We start from the raw sequence: 16260 nt of genomic DNA, 5'->3' as shown, positions 1-16260 counted from the left end.
TCATAGCATCAGCTATTGATGGAGTCTGACTTTATACAATTTCTGTTTATTTTTAATTAAGTGTAGATGATACAACTAATAAATAAAAATCCTATATAGTTTTTCAAAATGTTTTTTTGTCAACACCGTCAGCTGTCAACACCAAATGGAACAAATATGGAACAATGTTTGAAACCATTATCAATTCACTCAGTCCTATCTGTCCTATGCACTATCACTTCCACATTATGGGGGAGTTACTGTGGATAACATTGGACAATATTCATCACACATTGAGACAGCTGTTGCTTCATCTAGTAAAAAGGAGAACAAGTGTGTATTTCAAGTTCTGTTTCATTCCTTCTGACGGAATTTTGAGTATCAGAAATGCCGGTGATGAAGAGTCTTCTTCAAGCTCTTCAACTCCTAGTATCGGTCGTGCCCACTGGGAACACACTGCCAATTTCACTGGGTCACTGGTTACTGGGTGATTTCTAAAGTCCACTTAATAATGAATTGGATGGTCTTTCCAATGTGTGCCTCCAATTTATAATTTCATGATAAAGAATTGGTTGATGCTGCTATGCATCCTCCCTCTCAGGAAGTTTTATCCAGCCTATCTGTTGCAGGTGGCTCAAGCAGGGGTTCTGTTCATTCATTGGGTATGTGCCCATCCACTTCGGATGATACTTTGTCAGTACTACAGATGGCATTGGTACGTTTGGGCCTGGACAAAACACCCTGTTCAACCATCTCAGGTCCATGTGTTTTTCAGGCAATCCTCAGATACAAACGTGTTTACCATGCTACTGTGTAAGGACTTAATGTCAGAGTTTTCGAGTACTTTTACATGTTCCAATGTTTCTAGAAGGAGATCAAAGACGGCCCATACCATAGCTTCAATGGCTAAGGCTGATTCTATAGTGATTGGTTGGGCTCCAGAGATTGAAAAGCCAGTGGCAGCCTTTGTGGTAGCACCCGATGAAGCATTAAGAGGCAACGTATGCTGTCCAAGTGCACAGTGTGGATGTACTGACACGCTATTTAGGAAGGCATACGTGACCGTAGCCAACCTAACTCAGAGAATACTATCTACCAGCTGCTTGTTGTCTGCATCACCATGTTGGGGTCGTCAAATGTAGACTCTAATGTGACTCAGTTTCTACAGATGTGTTTGTTGGCTATGGTCATGAGACTTTTGAGCTGGGTACACTCTCAGCAACCCTTCTAACAGCCATGCGCCAGATATGGCTTACTCAGGCGAGGCTGCCTGAAGATTGTAAAAATCCCCTGAGGGAACTGTCAATTGTACCAGGACAGATCTGTAATATGTAGTAGATCTGTTTGGCCCCAATATCTCTGAGGTATTGGATAAGAGAATGAAGATGTCGGAAGCTTCCCGTCAGCTGACTCAGGTCCCACAGGCACCTACTTTTAGGATGCCACCAGCTCCAGCTTATCATCGCTACCCAATACCAGAGCAGCGATTGCATCTTTACACTACTTACCAACATCAGGCCCCACAGCGTCCTTGGGGTGTTGAGGAGGCCCAGGGCCATCGCCCATTTCACTGTCAGCCTCAGGTGGGTCCATGTCTGCATCCCCCCACAGTTGCTAAAGGCAGAAGCCACAAACCCTCAAGTGCTTGAGCTGGCAGTTGGTCATTTCTCTCTGCAACATATAAACTATTGGAGAACTTCGGTGTCAGACCCCTGAGTTCTAGCAACTTTGAGATGCCAGCCCCCTTTTCAGGAATTCTTCTGACAGTTGTCGAGGATATAAACCATTCAGTGGCTCCTTGTCTGGAAATTTGTTCACTGTTGGAGAAGGGAGCTATAGAAAAAGTTCTTCCCCTCAGTCAGAGGGAAAGTTTTTACTCAACGTACTTCCTCGTTCCAAAGAAGGATGGCGGTTTTCATCCAGTTCTGGACTTGTGACATCTAAATATGTTCCTAAATTCACTTCCTTTTCACATTTTGCGCACTGCCGACGTTCTTCAGGCTGTGATCAAAGGAGACTGGTTTGTGAGTGTTTATTTTCATGTTCCCATTGCACACCACCAGAGAAAGTTTCTATGATTCAGCTGAAACCTTGGAATAGGTTGGCGTTTTTGATAGCCAACATATCCCTGGGGTTGTTCCTTTTTGTCAGGAAGTAATCACAACTGATTCTTTGCTTTTGGGATGGGGGGCAACATGGAACCAGAGGGGAATTGGTGGTTGTTGGTCACCAGCAGAGGCCTTGGTGCATATCAACATTCTCGAACTGAAGGCAGTGTTTCTAGCACTACAAGATTTCTTACTAGTCCTTGTAGGCTGCCATGTGCTTGTCTGATCCGACAACAAATCGACGGTTTTTCATTTGAATCATCAGGATGGCACCAAGTCTCTTGAGTATTTACAGCTAACTCGCAGGATTGCGAGTTGCAGTCGCAGGACTGGCGTCATTGAGAGACGTTCATCTCCCGGGATCGAACAATCAGGTGGTGGATGATTTATCCAGGTATCTTCGGTAACTGGAGGAATGGAGGCTTCATCCGGATGTTGTGTAGTTGATCTGGTAGTGGTTTGGCGAGGCAGAGGTGACTCTGTTTGCGTTAGACATGACCACTTATTTCCATTGGCGGTTTGCGAGGACTGAGAAGTCCAGCCCATTGGGACAGGATGTGCTGGCTCACGAGTGGCCGAAATACCTGTTGTATGCGTTCGCTCCTTTTCTGCTGCTGGGGGAGATATTACACAGAATATTACTATACAAGTACAGGGTACTTCTAGTGGCACCTCGATGATTGGCCAGGCCGTGGTTTCCTCTACTTCTGAGTCTGCTAGAGGGCGAACTGTGGCAGGGATCTCCTCTCCCAGATGAACGGCGTGTTTGGCATCCGGATATGGTTCATCTTCAGCTTTGGTTGTGACCACTGGGCCCAATCCTCTATTAGCGAATTGTGAGCCGGCAGTAGTCCATAGCATTGATAATGCCAGATCTTCAACGCAACTGCTTTTTGCTGCTTGTTGGGAGAATACTCTCGTCATGGTGTCAGGGATTTGATCCTGTCCACTGTACTGTGCTGAAGGTTTTGAGCTTATTGCAAAATCTATTGGATGACAACAAAGCTGCTTCTACTTTAAAAGTGTATATTGCTGCCATATCTACACATGCCTCTGAAGGGAATTTTCTGAAGGGAGCAAGGTGTTTAAAGCTGGTTCGTGTGATCCCTTTTACTGTGTAGGACTTGCCACTTGTGCTAGAATTCCTTAGTACACCACTGTTCAAACCTTTGGGTGGTGCAAACATTAAGTGGATGTCTTTAAAAGCAGAGTTTCTGCTGGCTGTTGCTTCCACTAAACGTGTTGGTGAGCTCCATGTGCTGTTTGTGAGTGAGCTTTTCAACTGCAATCAATCTGATACTGATGTGAGGGCTCATCTCTTGTGTCCTGTGTGTGCTGTAAGGTTTTATTTCAATTCTACTGCTTCATTCAGGCAGACGGATTTGTCTGTCATGGTGGTGTGCGTTAGGGTGCGCCTTTGTCCAAACAAAGACTATCGCACTGGATTGAGGAGGTGATAAAATTGGCATATGATAAGGCTCAACAACTCTTACCTGAGGGTGTTCCTTGCCATTCTACCAGGGCAGTATCTTCATCTTGGGCTGCTTTTCAGGAAGTTTCCTTGGCAGATGTGTGCGCGGCTGCTAACTGGTCTTCTCCATGCACCTTTGCACAGCTCTACAAGGTTAATGTGGCTGCTTCCCATGCTGTGAGCTCTGGAGTTCTTCTGGAGTGACCTTGATGATTTCAGGTGGGTGACATTCCTCATGTTTGTGTTGGTATGTGTCATCCACTAGTGCATCGCCTCCGGCTGTCAGGAGGAATCAAATCTGAACGCTAGTTACATATGTATTCTGTGAATTCCAGATGACCGCCATAGTTCCTTGGCATGTGGAATGCAGCTTGGCACCCAGCCTCTTTTGTCATTTCACCTTCATATTATGTCATTAAGTTTTTATCGCATCATCTAGTACTGCTTTTTGTCTGAGCATCGAAGACTCATCCTCCCAAGCTGTAACGATATGTTTTTGGTTTGATTTGGATTATTTTCTACAGACTTCGGTCGGTGAGATTTTTTTTTTATTCATACAGAGTTAATTTTATATCATTGGTGTCACTGTGCCTCTTGGTTTTATCTATTTTTATATTTCGCTAGGTTTCCCTTTAGCCTGTATCTTTGTTACTATCTGCTAAATATATGATCCATTGAATTTAAGCTGACGTGTTCATGTTGATTGCACATTTTTCCTGCTATTTTGTGTGTTATTTTTCTTTCTCTTTACGCCTGTCAGTTCTATCTGTGGGTGTGATTGAGCCAATTACATGGTACTATAGCTCTGGTATCCTTCCTCCGGAGGTTGTGATGCATTTGCATATAACTATCACTCCTTGCAGTTCTATCCAAAGGGCTACTTGACAGTCGATATGGCTTGAAGCTCAATTTCTCCTGCCTATACTCTGAATTTGAGACTTCAACACTTGCATGAAGCACTTATGGACCCATGTACACACGGTAGCTTGCTGCCTTTGTCTGAGAGACAGTTGTGTTTAGCTGATCTGGACTGCAACCTGAAAGCTTATCTTGTAGAAACTGAACTGTTTTCACAGCATAGACCTCTAAAGCGCATGCCTCTGCAGCTGCTGGCATACCTCCAGCTTAGAAAAGATCCACTTCTAAGGGCAGTCATTTTGGTAGCGCATCTTTTGTCAACAAAGGTGGCTGGCCTTTCCTCCCATATGAGGGAGATGAAGAGACACCTGCAGTCCCTTCAACCATCAGGCTTGATCTCTGCAGACACTACGGTTCTTGGTGTGAGAGTCGTGATCATGGCACAACTGTGCACGGTTACAGCAGTTCTGAGTTTCCTACAAAGGTTTTTTGGAAAGTGGTAGAGCATCTTCCACCATGAAGGTTTATATGGCAGCCATATCGGCACACCACTCACCCATTGGGGGCTCATCTCTGGGTTCCCACAGTTTGATTTGCAGCGTCCTTAAAAGTGCAAGGTTTCTTAATCCTGCTCGCACTCCCCGTGTCCCAGTGTGGGACTTACCTTTGGTGTTGGAATCTCTTTGTCTGCCTTCCTTTAAGCCATTGTAGAATGCAGACCTTAGTGGAAGTCTTTGATAGTGGCCTTCCTCTTAGTCATTGCTTCCACTAAGAGAGTTAGCAAGCTCCATGCATTGTTTGTGTGTCAGTTCTGCATAAGATGAAAACCGGAAGGCTTTGGTGTTACCCTCTGGTCCAACCCCACCTTCCTTCCTAAGGTGCTCCTGCACCCGTTCATTAATCAGTCTATTGAGCTGTGTTCTTTCCTTCCAGCAGCACTTGAGTCCAGTGATGATGGACATTTTTTTTCCTTGTGCCCCTTGCAGACTTTGAGATGTTATGTAGGGGCTACTGTGCAGTGGAGACGATCTGACGCTTGTTTTATTGTATTCCTCACGTGTAAATCACTGTAGAGTCACTGGATGTTGCTAAAAATTACTGAAACACTTTTCACACAGAGAAAGCCTCACACAATGGGAAAGCAGTTCTGCAAGCTTCATATTGTTTGTATTTAAACTTAGTGGTGCTCATTGACAGACTTTCTGGAACTCTGCAGAGTGATTGTCCAATCAGATTAGAGGACTGGAACTAACCATTATGTACTTAATAATACCATTTACGGCTTGCACGTTTTTGTGTCCACTACTATATCAACGAGTTTGAAGAGCCTTTTGTAATGCTTTAAATACTGCAATCATTTTAGTTTTTTTTTTTTTATGCATTTTTTTACTAAATAATATAATTTTTGGGGGGATCAATCATTTTATGTTAGAAAGAAGAGTAGTTTGCAGCAACTCTCTTGACAATTTCGCCAAGGCTGAATATGATACCAGAAACTTGTTATTGCCCTCAGATTTTACTGCAAATACATATGTGCAGTGCATAGAATATTGTTTAATGTCATTCACAGAAACTCCTGTAAATAATGTGTGTGAAAATGTATTTCTCCCCCAAGTCATCTTGACAGCATTTATCAACATCGAAAGAAATTGTTTTCGGCACTGTGCCAGATGTAAAATGTGGAAGTGACCGTGCATAGTGTATTCAACAGTAGTTCTGTAGCTTGTTTTGTCTCAGCAGTTAAAAATCAGTGATGGTTATTTTGGAGATTCCATGGCTCTTTATGAGGTACAACAGATAGAAGATTATTTTTAACTCCTCCCCAAAAACAACTATTTGGCATCCTGTCATGATTAACAGATCATCTGTGTGTTTGACTCATGAAATATAGCATTTGCCTTGTACACCATAGCTGTGAATTTGATATACAATACCTTCACCTCAATTTACAGTAAGACCCAAAGTCTATTTCAATTTTTCTGAAAGCTCTCCATAGTTCTACAACTTGAAAGAGTGGTTGAAAGTAGCGAAAAAGCCAATAGGGATATTTTGTTTGTTCAAAATATTGGGCCTAATGCATAAAGACAGTCATACAAAACAAAGGGAATGTTCTAGACATGTGCTTGCTACTTATTTATTGTTAAAATAAATTCTTCTTTTGCAGTCCTTCGAACTGGAGGGTGAGATCATGAAAGATGACAACAAGAAATCACAAGAGAGCTCCATGCTGGATTTCTTTAAAAGTGAGTCCACTCTAATGTGTAATGACCAGTTAAATAAACCAGCCTGTCTTAAAACCAAAAATCAAACATAGTCCATAGATGTTAGGCTTCACCATGCAGTGTGCTGCCTTTATCCTGTATGATGAGTCATACAGCATACTCAGGCTATTACTTTAACAGGATCTGTCACTGCTCTTTTGAATTTACCAGCCCTCAGAGCATGATTTGTAAACAGCCGTTTTATGCAAGCTCATGTCTTTATTCATGTGTGCTCAGGGTAAATTTGATTTTCTGTTTGAAAATAGTTGTGCATGTCAGTGTCCTTTTATTTTGGGGTATTATAACATTTAGCTCACAAATGTACAGGGACAATCTATTTTATGTTTTTAGTGTATGGATATATACACTATGAGAGTATATGTTTGGGTTTATCTGGACCACAAGCTGGACTGAGACTGGGAAGAAATTGGTCCTGCCACGTTCTAGAGAATTTCTTTAAGTAGAGAACTCTTCCTGACCCCCTATTTCACCAAATAATTGCCCCACCCATTATAATTTCTTGCCTCAACTATACTGTAACTCTTCCAAGTGTCAAACACCTTGTTTTTAAGTTTACAAAAGTCAAGACAAAGTCAGTTCCTTGCCCAGATGGCTCTGTACCCTGGCTTCCTGTAGATATCATATTTGTATCTGACTCACTTTGGATCTGTGAGAGAATTTTGCTCAATCAACCATATTCCTAAGGTTTTGTGCTTTCTCTAGCAGGACGATTTCCATGCCACCATTTAAGCTAACAAATATATTTGAATGTGAGACATTGTCTTTAGTCAACTATTTTGAATGAAAAAGAAAAATGTCCATGACCATGAAAAAGCAATAATTGTAAATACACTAAAATTATATTGCTTAATCATTGCTATAATACTAGATTACATTAATAGGTTGCATTTTTACTGCAGGGATGATGCCAGAAACCCTTCATAAGGGATTGATTAATGTTTTCTTTTCATATAAATAAAATCCTCTTAGGTTCACTCAAAAGGAATCAATGTTAATTTAATATGTTAACATTTGGATCTGTTTTGTGTTCTGTCTGTGTTCTTGCAGTGTTCCCGAAGATGTTTGTTAAGTTGTTGCTAAGTCCTCTCTTCTTGCTGCTGGTTCTGACCCAGTGCTGCTTCTCCTCTGTGATCGCTGGACTCGCCACCTTCTTCAACAAGTTCCTGGAGCGCCAGTACAGTGCCTCTGCTGCCTACAGCAGCCTTCTTATAGGTCAGCCACCATATGATACTAAAAAACATTATAGATGAGCACAGTTGTTTGGTGGTTGACTGAAATGGGTTTTCAAAGGCTAGAGATCAGATGGTTGATATAATACGATAATTTTACTTTTTCTTTTTTTTTTATAATGATGGCAAATGAGACACATAATTGTGGAAATTGATGAACACTTACTAATGTTTACTCAAAATTATCATAAACATTTAGAAGCAAAACAATTTTTAAATCTAGGCTGTCAATAGATTTTGAAACTGACACAAGGGAATACAAATGCTTCTGTCACTACTGTTAATTGGCCTGCTTGGAATTTCTGGCCTACAAAGCCAAAACACAAGAACTACGCCAACACTGAAACTGAGAAAAATGGCTTAAAAGTATTTTGTCCTTTGTCCAGCCATAAGTGTATTATAAATTAGTCTCTGAATCTGGACATTAAGCAAACCCATCTGTCACAAGACCAATCAGAGTCTTAGAGACTGGATTTCAGTTGTCTGTCTATCACTATATTTAAAAAAAAAAAACACGTGCTATTGTTACCTTTAGGAGCTTGTTCTACCGGATCTAACCCTTAAAATTGGTTCTGTTGGTGTAACCTTACATATTTAGGTTGATTCAGTGATGTTACTGTAAATAATATTTGTGACTTTAAAACATTTTTACACATGAAAATTGTTTTTGGTTAAAAAAATGTTTCAGTGTAGTTTCAGATATTGGTGTGTGTGTATACAATGTGGCATAATCTTGCTCTTCATCTCAGTATTTTCATAATGAGAAACATCCTTTTTAAGGATATCTGTAATTAAATCTTTATTCTCCCTCAGGTGCTTTAAATCTGCCATCTGTTGCTGTGGGGATGGTGCTCGGGGGTTTGATTATGAAGCGCTGGGGATTGTCCTTCAGAGTCATTCCACGCTTCTCTGTCATAATGCTCACCATCTCTATCTTTTTCTGTGTGCCACTCTTCTTCATGGGGTGCCCCACACAAGATGTTGCTGGTGTTTATTCCAAAAAATCTAATGCCACTAATGGGTGAGTGACATAGGATGCTCTTTTGATTTAGTAAACGCTTGTTATCATGGAAATATTTTTAAAATCTTCCATTTTTCTAATTTTATCCATTTAATAAAAAAACATTTATTTTTTTTGGCCCACATTCCCCATAAACCATATGTGTCCTGGTCACACAATACTGGTGTTGTGAAACAAGAAAGTTTTGACAGGTCAGGCTGGCCAACATAAGTGAGAAACCAAATAACACATTGTAAAGTTTCTTGGACTAGATTGAAAGGATTAATCTGTGTTCACATTTTACAGCATATTCTCAGATTTTTTTTTTTTTTGGAGTGGTACCCACAAGGGGAAATTTTTGTACCTCAAGTTAAAATGTTAAACTTGTTTTGGGTGCATATTTGTACCCTAAGGACTTATTGTGTCCTTTAAAGGTACATTTATATGTTTTGTTCCCCTGGGAAAACAAAATCCATCCCAGTGATGGATTTGTAACTCACACTTTACCTTTTTCTCTAAGAGTGCATTTGTGGCATAATGTTGATTTCCACAAAAAAATCTTAAAAAAAATAAACAGGGTGAGGGTTTACAGCATTACATCTTCATGGCAACAAAGTTGTAAAATTGGATATTACTTTACACAGAAAAGGTAAATAAGCAATTGTATCACACTTAAATCATGTTAAAGGGATAGTTCATCCAAAAATGAAAATTAGCTAATTATTTACTCAACCTCATGCCATTCCAGATGTGTATGATATTCTTTTTTTCTGCAGAACACAAACAACGATTTTTAGAAACAATATTTCAGCTCTGTATGCCAATACAATGAAAGGGAATGGTGATCAGGGCTTGAAGCTCCAAAAAGGAGATTAAGTCAGCATAAAAGTAATCTATATAACTTCAATGGTTTAATCAATGTCTTGAGAAGCTATCCAGTTCATTTTGGTTGAGACCAGACCAAAATATAACTCCTTTTTCACTGTCCATCATGTCATTGCAGTCTCTAGACATGATCAAGATTTCAAGCTCGCTTACAATACCTAGTGCTTGATGCATGCGCAGAGCACCAGATGGCGCTATAGGAAATGTAATAAAGCTGAAAATCATGATCGCCAAGGATTACTAATTCTATCAAATTGAACAAATTTGTCTTATCGTGTTGATTATGTTAGTGGCTTATCTGATCAATTACCATTGTAATAAATGATCTGTAAGCAATAAATAGTTGTAAAAAAAAAGGAGTATAAATTGAAGCTGAGGTGTCTAACAGTTTTCATGTTAAAACAATGTCTCCTAACCCAGCTTAATATGCAGAGACAACTGTAAGACATTGATAGGTTGACTTCCTCAAAAAGTTTAAACACTGTCTCTATGGCACTATCAAATCATTCTTCGGTTTGTTTGAGCATCCCAAATAGCCAGATGCAACAACTTTGATGCAACCAATGGCATGATTTGGGGCAGGACTATGTTTGTTGATGGGGCTTTATGCAGGAAAGATGTTTGAAGACAATGTTTATTTTTCCGCTTAGTGGCGCTATTGGTGCAAAGATTTTACACTGCAGCTTTAATCCCAATAATAGTAATAGAAAGACCCTTTCTATTTTAGGATGTGTAAAGGCAGCCAGTCCCCCTAACAGACTCTGAGAACACCATTAAACTGTGTCTGTTCCATGTCATCTGCCAATGTTTGGAAACAGACCATTGTGTTCTAGGAAAAGTTTGTAACAACGTCAGCTAGTAAAAAGCTGTAATCAGAGGAGCTAGCACCCAGAGGAGAAACAGCAAAGGGTAGAATCACTGAGAGTGTTTCTTGTACTATGTTGGGGTTCAGATCATCATACAAACATGCAGTGTCCTATCGGACAAATATTGTAATGCCTTCACTTTGCCTGCTGGGAGAAAGGGAAATGGATATGATATATGTTTGTCTAGAACACTATGGACTTTGTGCCGTGAACTTTATGAATGTGCTACTGTTATTGTTACAGACTTGCAAGAATAAATACATACACACACACTGTAAGAATCACTTAATTAAATGCTCTACATTCTGTTCCTTGACCTCTGTTCCCATTAGGCTTCACTGTATTCTGAATGTTAAGATTACTAATTCATAAAATGGTTGTTTGTGCTCTGTGAGTAAAGGCTAAACTGCTTTGTCATGCCCTGCAGGCTGCTCCTGTCCTGTAGTGCCAATTGCTCCTGTACCACCAGTGCCTTTAACCCTGTGTGTGGGGAAAACAACATTGAATACATCTCACCCTGCCATGCAGGGTGCACAAACTTCACCATGGATCCCAACAACCCATACAGAGTCCAGGTAAGAAATTATACCCAAATATATCTGGCAGCCAAACGCACATAGTCCGACTGAAATTGTCAGATGTTCGTGAAGTCAGACTAACATACCTACAAAATGTGATTGTTGCTTGGCTTTGTCCAATTTAATCGTACTACAATTGTCCTTGGAGTTGTGCACATGCATGGTTCAAAAGACAGTGGTGACACATTAAAGGTACACTGTAGCACTTGCTTAGCATACAACCTTCCTTCAAATATTCAATTTCGCAATGGATAATGTATACTTGGACAGACAGATGAAAACTGTTGCATGACTACTCAAAAACCCTAATTGCGCAAATATAAACACTGACTGTGGCTCTGTGGCGGTATCAAAACATTGCTCGATTTCTTTGAGTATCACAACCAGCCAAATACAGCAACTCTGGACCAACCAGTATAATGAGTTTGAGTCAATATAGACATCTCATCTTTTTGTCTGACCAATGGAAGATGTGGGTAGTTCGGGAAACTTGAAAACAGTTATTATATTCGCAATAGCGTTTGGTGCCATAAGAGGCACAGAAATAACACACTTCACCATCAAAAGTAACTTTTTATGGGTCAGGTCACATATAAATAGCACCTTAAGGTTACAACTGCACATTTTCATTTTTTACATTGTAAAATTATCTCAAGCCGTTATTATTTAGCAAGGCGATGGCATACTTCTGTCAGTTTAGACTTTTATGTAGCTCATAAGTAGGGCCAGATAGCAGCTCATTGGGAGTCTCAGCTGTACTTGAAACACAGAGCAAGTGACCGGTCACGCTCTGTTAGAAGTCAATGACTGTGTCCAATCAATCCCTAATTAGCAATATTTCCTGGAGGAAGTGCTCTGGGGACTCAAACAACTTTACAGTGTTAAAGCTTCTCTATAATTGCAAAGCAAGTGTCTTCCAGGACCAGCTGATGATAATGTGCTACAGCACATATCATACAGAGAGGTAATTATGATGAGAAAGAGTTGCTAATGTAGGTCTGGGCTCCTTGTTGAATTGTACAAAACAGACAATGGAGGACACTGTGCAATTGGAAGTCAATAGAGCATAAGGAAACCACGATAAGCAAGTGTTTGTCTAATGACTCACCCCCAAGTTGCTGTTTTTCTAAGACTCCACAGCAGACATAAATTAAATAGGACATGCTTAAAGGGATAGTTCACTGAAAAATGGAAACTCTTGTACCATTCACTCACCCTAATATTGTTTTAAACCTGTATGACTTTCTCCTATGGAACACAAAAAGAATAGTAAGGCAGTAGTAGTAAGCCTCAGTCACCATTCACTTTCATTGCATCCTTTTTCCATACAGTGAATGTGACTGAGACTAACAGTGTATAACAACTCATTTTGTGTTTCATGAAAGAAAAAAATCAGATGAGTTCATAAATGATAACAGCAATTTCATTTTGGGTGAACTATTCCTTTAAATTCACTCTATGCTTATAGCATTCTTATAACAATGACTTACAAGTAATGATACCTGTTGTGCACAAAATGTTGCTATTGATAAAGAAAACCAGAATATTGTCCTTTATTTCTCCAAATGCAGGTTTATAGTAACTGCCACTGCATTCCTAATATGGGCACTGCCAAGCCTGGCCCTTGTGCCAACAGATGCCCCCACTTTCTCCTGCCTGTAATGTTCCTCATCTCTCTGGCCGGGCTTATTGCAAGTTTAACACACAACCCTATCTACATGATGGTGCTAAGGTGAGAAACACACATGCATGCACACGTGCACACTCACACACTATATACTGTTGTTATAATTTTGTGTTTTTGTGCAGAATTTTAGGTATAGTTCACCAAAAAATTACAATTCTCATCATTTACTCACCCTCATGCCATCCCAGATGTGTATGACTGTCTTTCTTCAGCAGAACACAAATTAAGATTTTTAGAAGAATATCTCAGCTCTGTAGGTCCATACAATGCAAGAGAATGGTGATCAGACCTTTTGTATCTCTAAAAATCACATAATGGAAGCCTAAAATTAATCCATATGATTCCAGTGGTTAAATCTATATCTTTAGAAGTGATATCATAGATGTGGGGGAGAAACGGATCAAAATGTAAGTCCTTTTTGATTTACTCTAAAGCCACATGTTGTGCCTGTTTAGTTTCACTTTCACATCTGAAATTGAAAGTGGAGATTTAGAGTAAAAAATGGACTTACATTTTGATCTGTTTTTCACCCACACCCATCATATCGCTTCTGAGTAAATTAATGAGAGATGTTTCATTTTGGGGTGAACTATCCCTTTTTAAATTTAATTTCACTAAATCTCTGTTTGTTTATACTTGTAGGGTAGTTCCTCCAGAAGAGAAGTCTTTTGCCATTGGTATCCAATTTCTGCTACTCAGGGTTCTGAGTAAGTCAAATACCAATTTACCCTCTTTGATTTTTATGTAATGTTTGTGTCATATAAAAAAAGCAGTGTTAAAACCATTTGAATTTCTAGCCTTGGGTTAAATAGGGATGATATTTGCAGAATGAAAGTGTATTGGGGAAAAAAATCTACTTCGTATGTTACTGTATATATAATAGTGCCCCCTTGTGGTGAGACAAGAACCTAACTATATAGTGTACAACATTTAGAAGTATTATTATGAACACTAATGAAATCTTAGCTAGTTTGGTTATTTTGGGGAGAGTAATATATTTGATTATAATAAAGTATTTTTATCCCTCTTTCTTTGCTTAGCTTGGTTGCCAGCCCCGGCTCTATTTGGAATGACCATAGACTCCACATGTATATGGTGGAAAACTGCTTGTGGGAAAAAGCAAGGCTGTGGTTACTATGACAACAACCTCCTTAGAGACAGGTAAGGATATGTTCTCACTTGACCTAAATGCATTATGAAGGTACAGTATGTTTGAGTTGAAAATCCTGAAGTGGTACATTTAGCCTTTTAAGAATTTCATAAGATGAAAGACACATAAATAATGTATACTTTCTATGATAATTACAGTTAATTGACTAATTACTAGCTATGATAATGATGGTGATGATGACTTTTTTCAGGTATCTAGGACTTCAGGTGGGCTATAAGATAGTAGGCATTACACTCATGGCATTTATTGGCTGGAAAATGCATCGGACCAGAGAGTACAGCTTAGAGAAAACGCTTGAGGAACCTCTGTGATGCCTCAACCCTGCTTAGCCCACCGGCCTTAACTTTTGAGAACCTCCTCAGTGAGTTTGAGCCCTTGAATGTCTTTCATCAGAAGCCTCTCGTTCCAACACCTGGCTGGAAATGTCATGAATTCAGTTTGGATATTTCTCAAGTTGTACAATGAGTGACAGCTTGGGTATTAATTCCCCCCTACAAGAACGGACCCTAACTGGATAGATTCAGGGACATGGTGCCAGCTTGCCACCTCATCCACATTTATTTTCGTGAAAAAATGAGCAATACACAGAGTTCAAAAACTGTAATGCTCTCTGGACATTCATCCAAACTTTAGCAACAGTTTTCATCTGCAGTAAGTAATTTCCAAACAAAACATAATACAAATGTCCATTTATATATATATCTTTGTATTCTATTTTAAGACTATTTGAAAGATGTAGGATGCTCTGTATACCAAAATGCACACATATAAACCTGAGTGTTCAATCAAATGTTGTAAATTGTAGGGTTGTAAATCAAACGTTTCATCATGATAAAATCTTGAATCGATTCTCTTGGCCTGCAATCCGATATTTGCCGGTACTTCAAAGTCTGCCGCGATACAATTCGATTCAGGGGCCTGCGATCGATATTCCGGTATTATGAGCCTATTTTACACAAAATTCCCTCAAATGCTAACAAAATATAATTTTATTAATTTATTCAGATCTCTGTATCCACACTGGCACATCCACAACAAAATAAGGTACTTCTGATGTTGAAAAAAAAAAAAGATATAGCCTACAGATAGATAATATAACATATAAAGTCTCACACACAAGTGATCATCAATTGTTTGATGACAGCTAATTTTTCAGTTTAGTCCAATTCAGAATAGCCTACTTACATACAAATTTGTTTCCAACTATCCCTGCTATCCGCGGTTTTCTTGGATGAAAAATTGTGTTCCAGTTAACAGCGATAAATGTTAGTAAGGGTGTTGATGTGTAGATGTGTAAAGTCTTATAACTGATGCTGGAGCTGAGCATGTGATTTCTCTTGCCCTCGTTAGTGCTGTTCAGAATGTCGGCTTTGTCAAGACCTTTCACATGATGGTTGAACCACGGTACTTTAAAATAGCAATGATATTGATGGAAGCTGATATTTTAGTGATCTGCTCTGCGTTTGTCACGAGAACTCACATTTTAAGGAGTGCCCGGCTGATGCGTATGAGGTGCCCCTAGGGACATTATTCAGAATTACCATGCACATACATGTACTTTTCCTCTCACATATACATATGAAACCAAATTCATTCACATACTATAGTGAAATGCTCACACACATACAAGTGAAATGCTTTTACAAACACAACTGAAACGCTCTCATACATACAACTGAAAATATTACGCTCACACACACAACTGAAATGCTCTCACACACACAACTGAAATGCTCACACACACACACAACTGAAATGCTCTCACACACACAACTGAAATGCTCTCACACACACAACTGAAATGCTCACACACACACACACACACACACACACAACTGAAATGCTCACACACACACACAACTGAAATGCTCTCACACACACAACTGAAATGCTCTCACACACGCAACTGAAACGCTCTCACACACGCAACTGAAATGCTCTCATACATACAACTAAAATGATTACACTCTCACACACACAACTGAAAACCATTTCAGTATGTTGTATGAAAGCATTTCAGTATGTTGTATGAAAGCATTTCAGTATGTTGTATGCAAGCATTTCAGTATGTTGTATGCAAGCATTTCAGTTGAAACGGAAGGTGGTTAAAGTACCCACTCCACTCCAGTTGGTGGCAGTAGTGCAC

General features: G+C 39.6%; 1 protein-coding gene across 1 annotated transcript in view; it reads left to right on the top strand.

Annotated features, from left to right (window-relative positions):
* Positions 1–15680, top strand: part of LOC127646822 (solute carrier organic anion transporter family member 2A1-like) — a 33767-nt gene extending 18087 nt beyond the window's left edge. The window contains exons 7-14 of the mRNA XM_052130727.1: positions 6581–6659; positions 7746–7910; positions 8741–8948; positions 11106–11253; positions 12828–12988; positions 13586–13650; positions 13984–14104; positions 14305–15680. Coding sequence (XP_051986687.1) covers positions 6581–6659; positions 7746–7910; positions 8741–8948; positions 11106–11253; positions 12828–12988; positions 13586–13650; positions 13984–14104; positions 14305–14425 — 1068 coding nt within the window. The 3' untranslated portion in view covers positions 14426–15680. The remainder of the gene's footprint in view (positions 1–6580; positions 6660–7745; positions 7911–8740; positions 8949–11105; positions 11254–12827; positions 12989–13585; positions 13651–13983; positions 14105–14304) is intronic.
* Positions 15681–16260: the final 580 nt, after the last annotated feature.

This window comes from Xyrauchen texanus, chromosome 7, assembly GCF_025860055.1.
Source record: "Xyrauchen texanus isolate HMW12.3.18 chromosome 7, RBS_HiC_50CHRs, whole genome shotgun sequence".
Taxonomy (NCBI): domain Eukaryota; kingdom Metazoa; phylum Chordata; class Actinopteri; order Cypriniformes; family Catostomidae; genus Xyrauchen; species Xyrauchen texanus.
The sequence above is the reverse complement of the archived record's forward strand: the minus strand, read 5'-3'. Positions and strand labels throughout refer to the sequence as shown.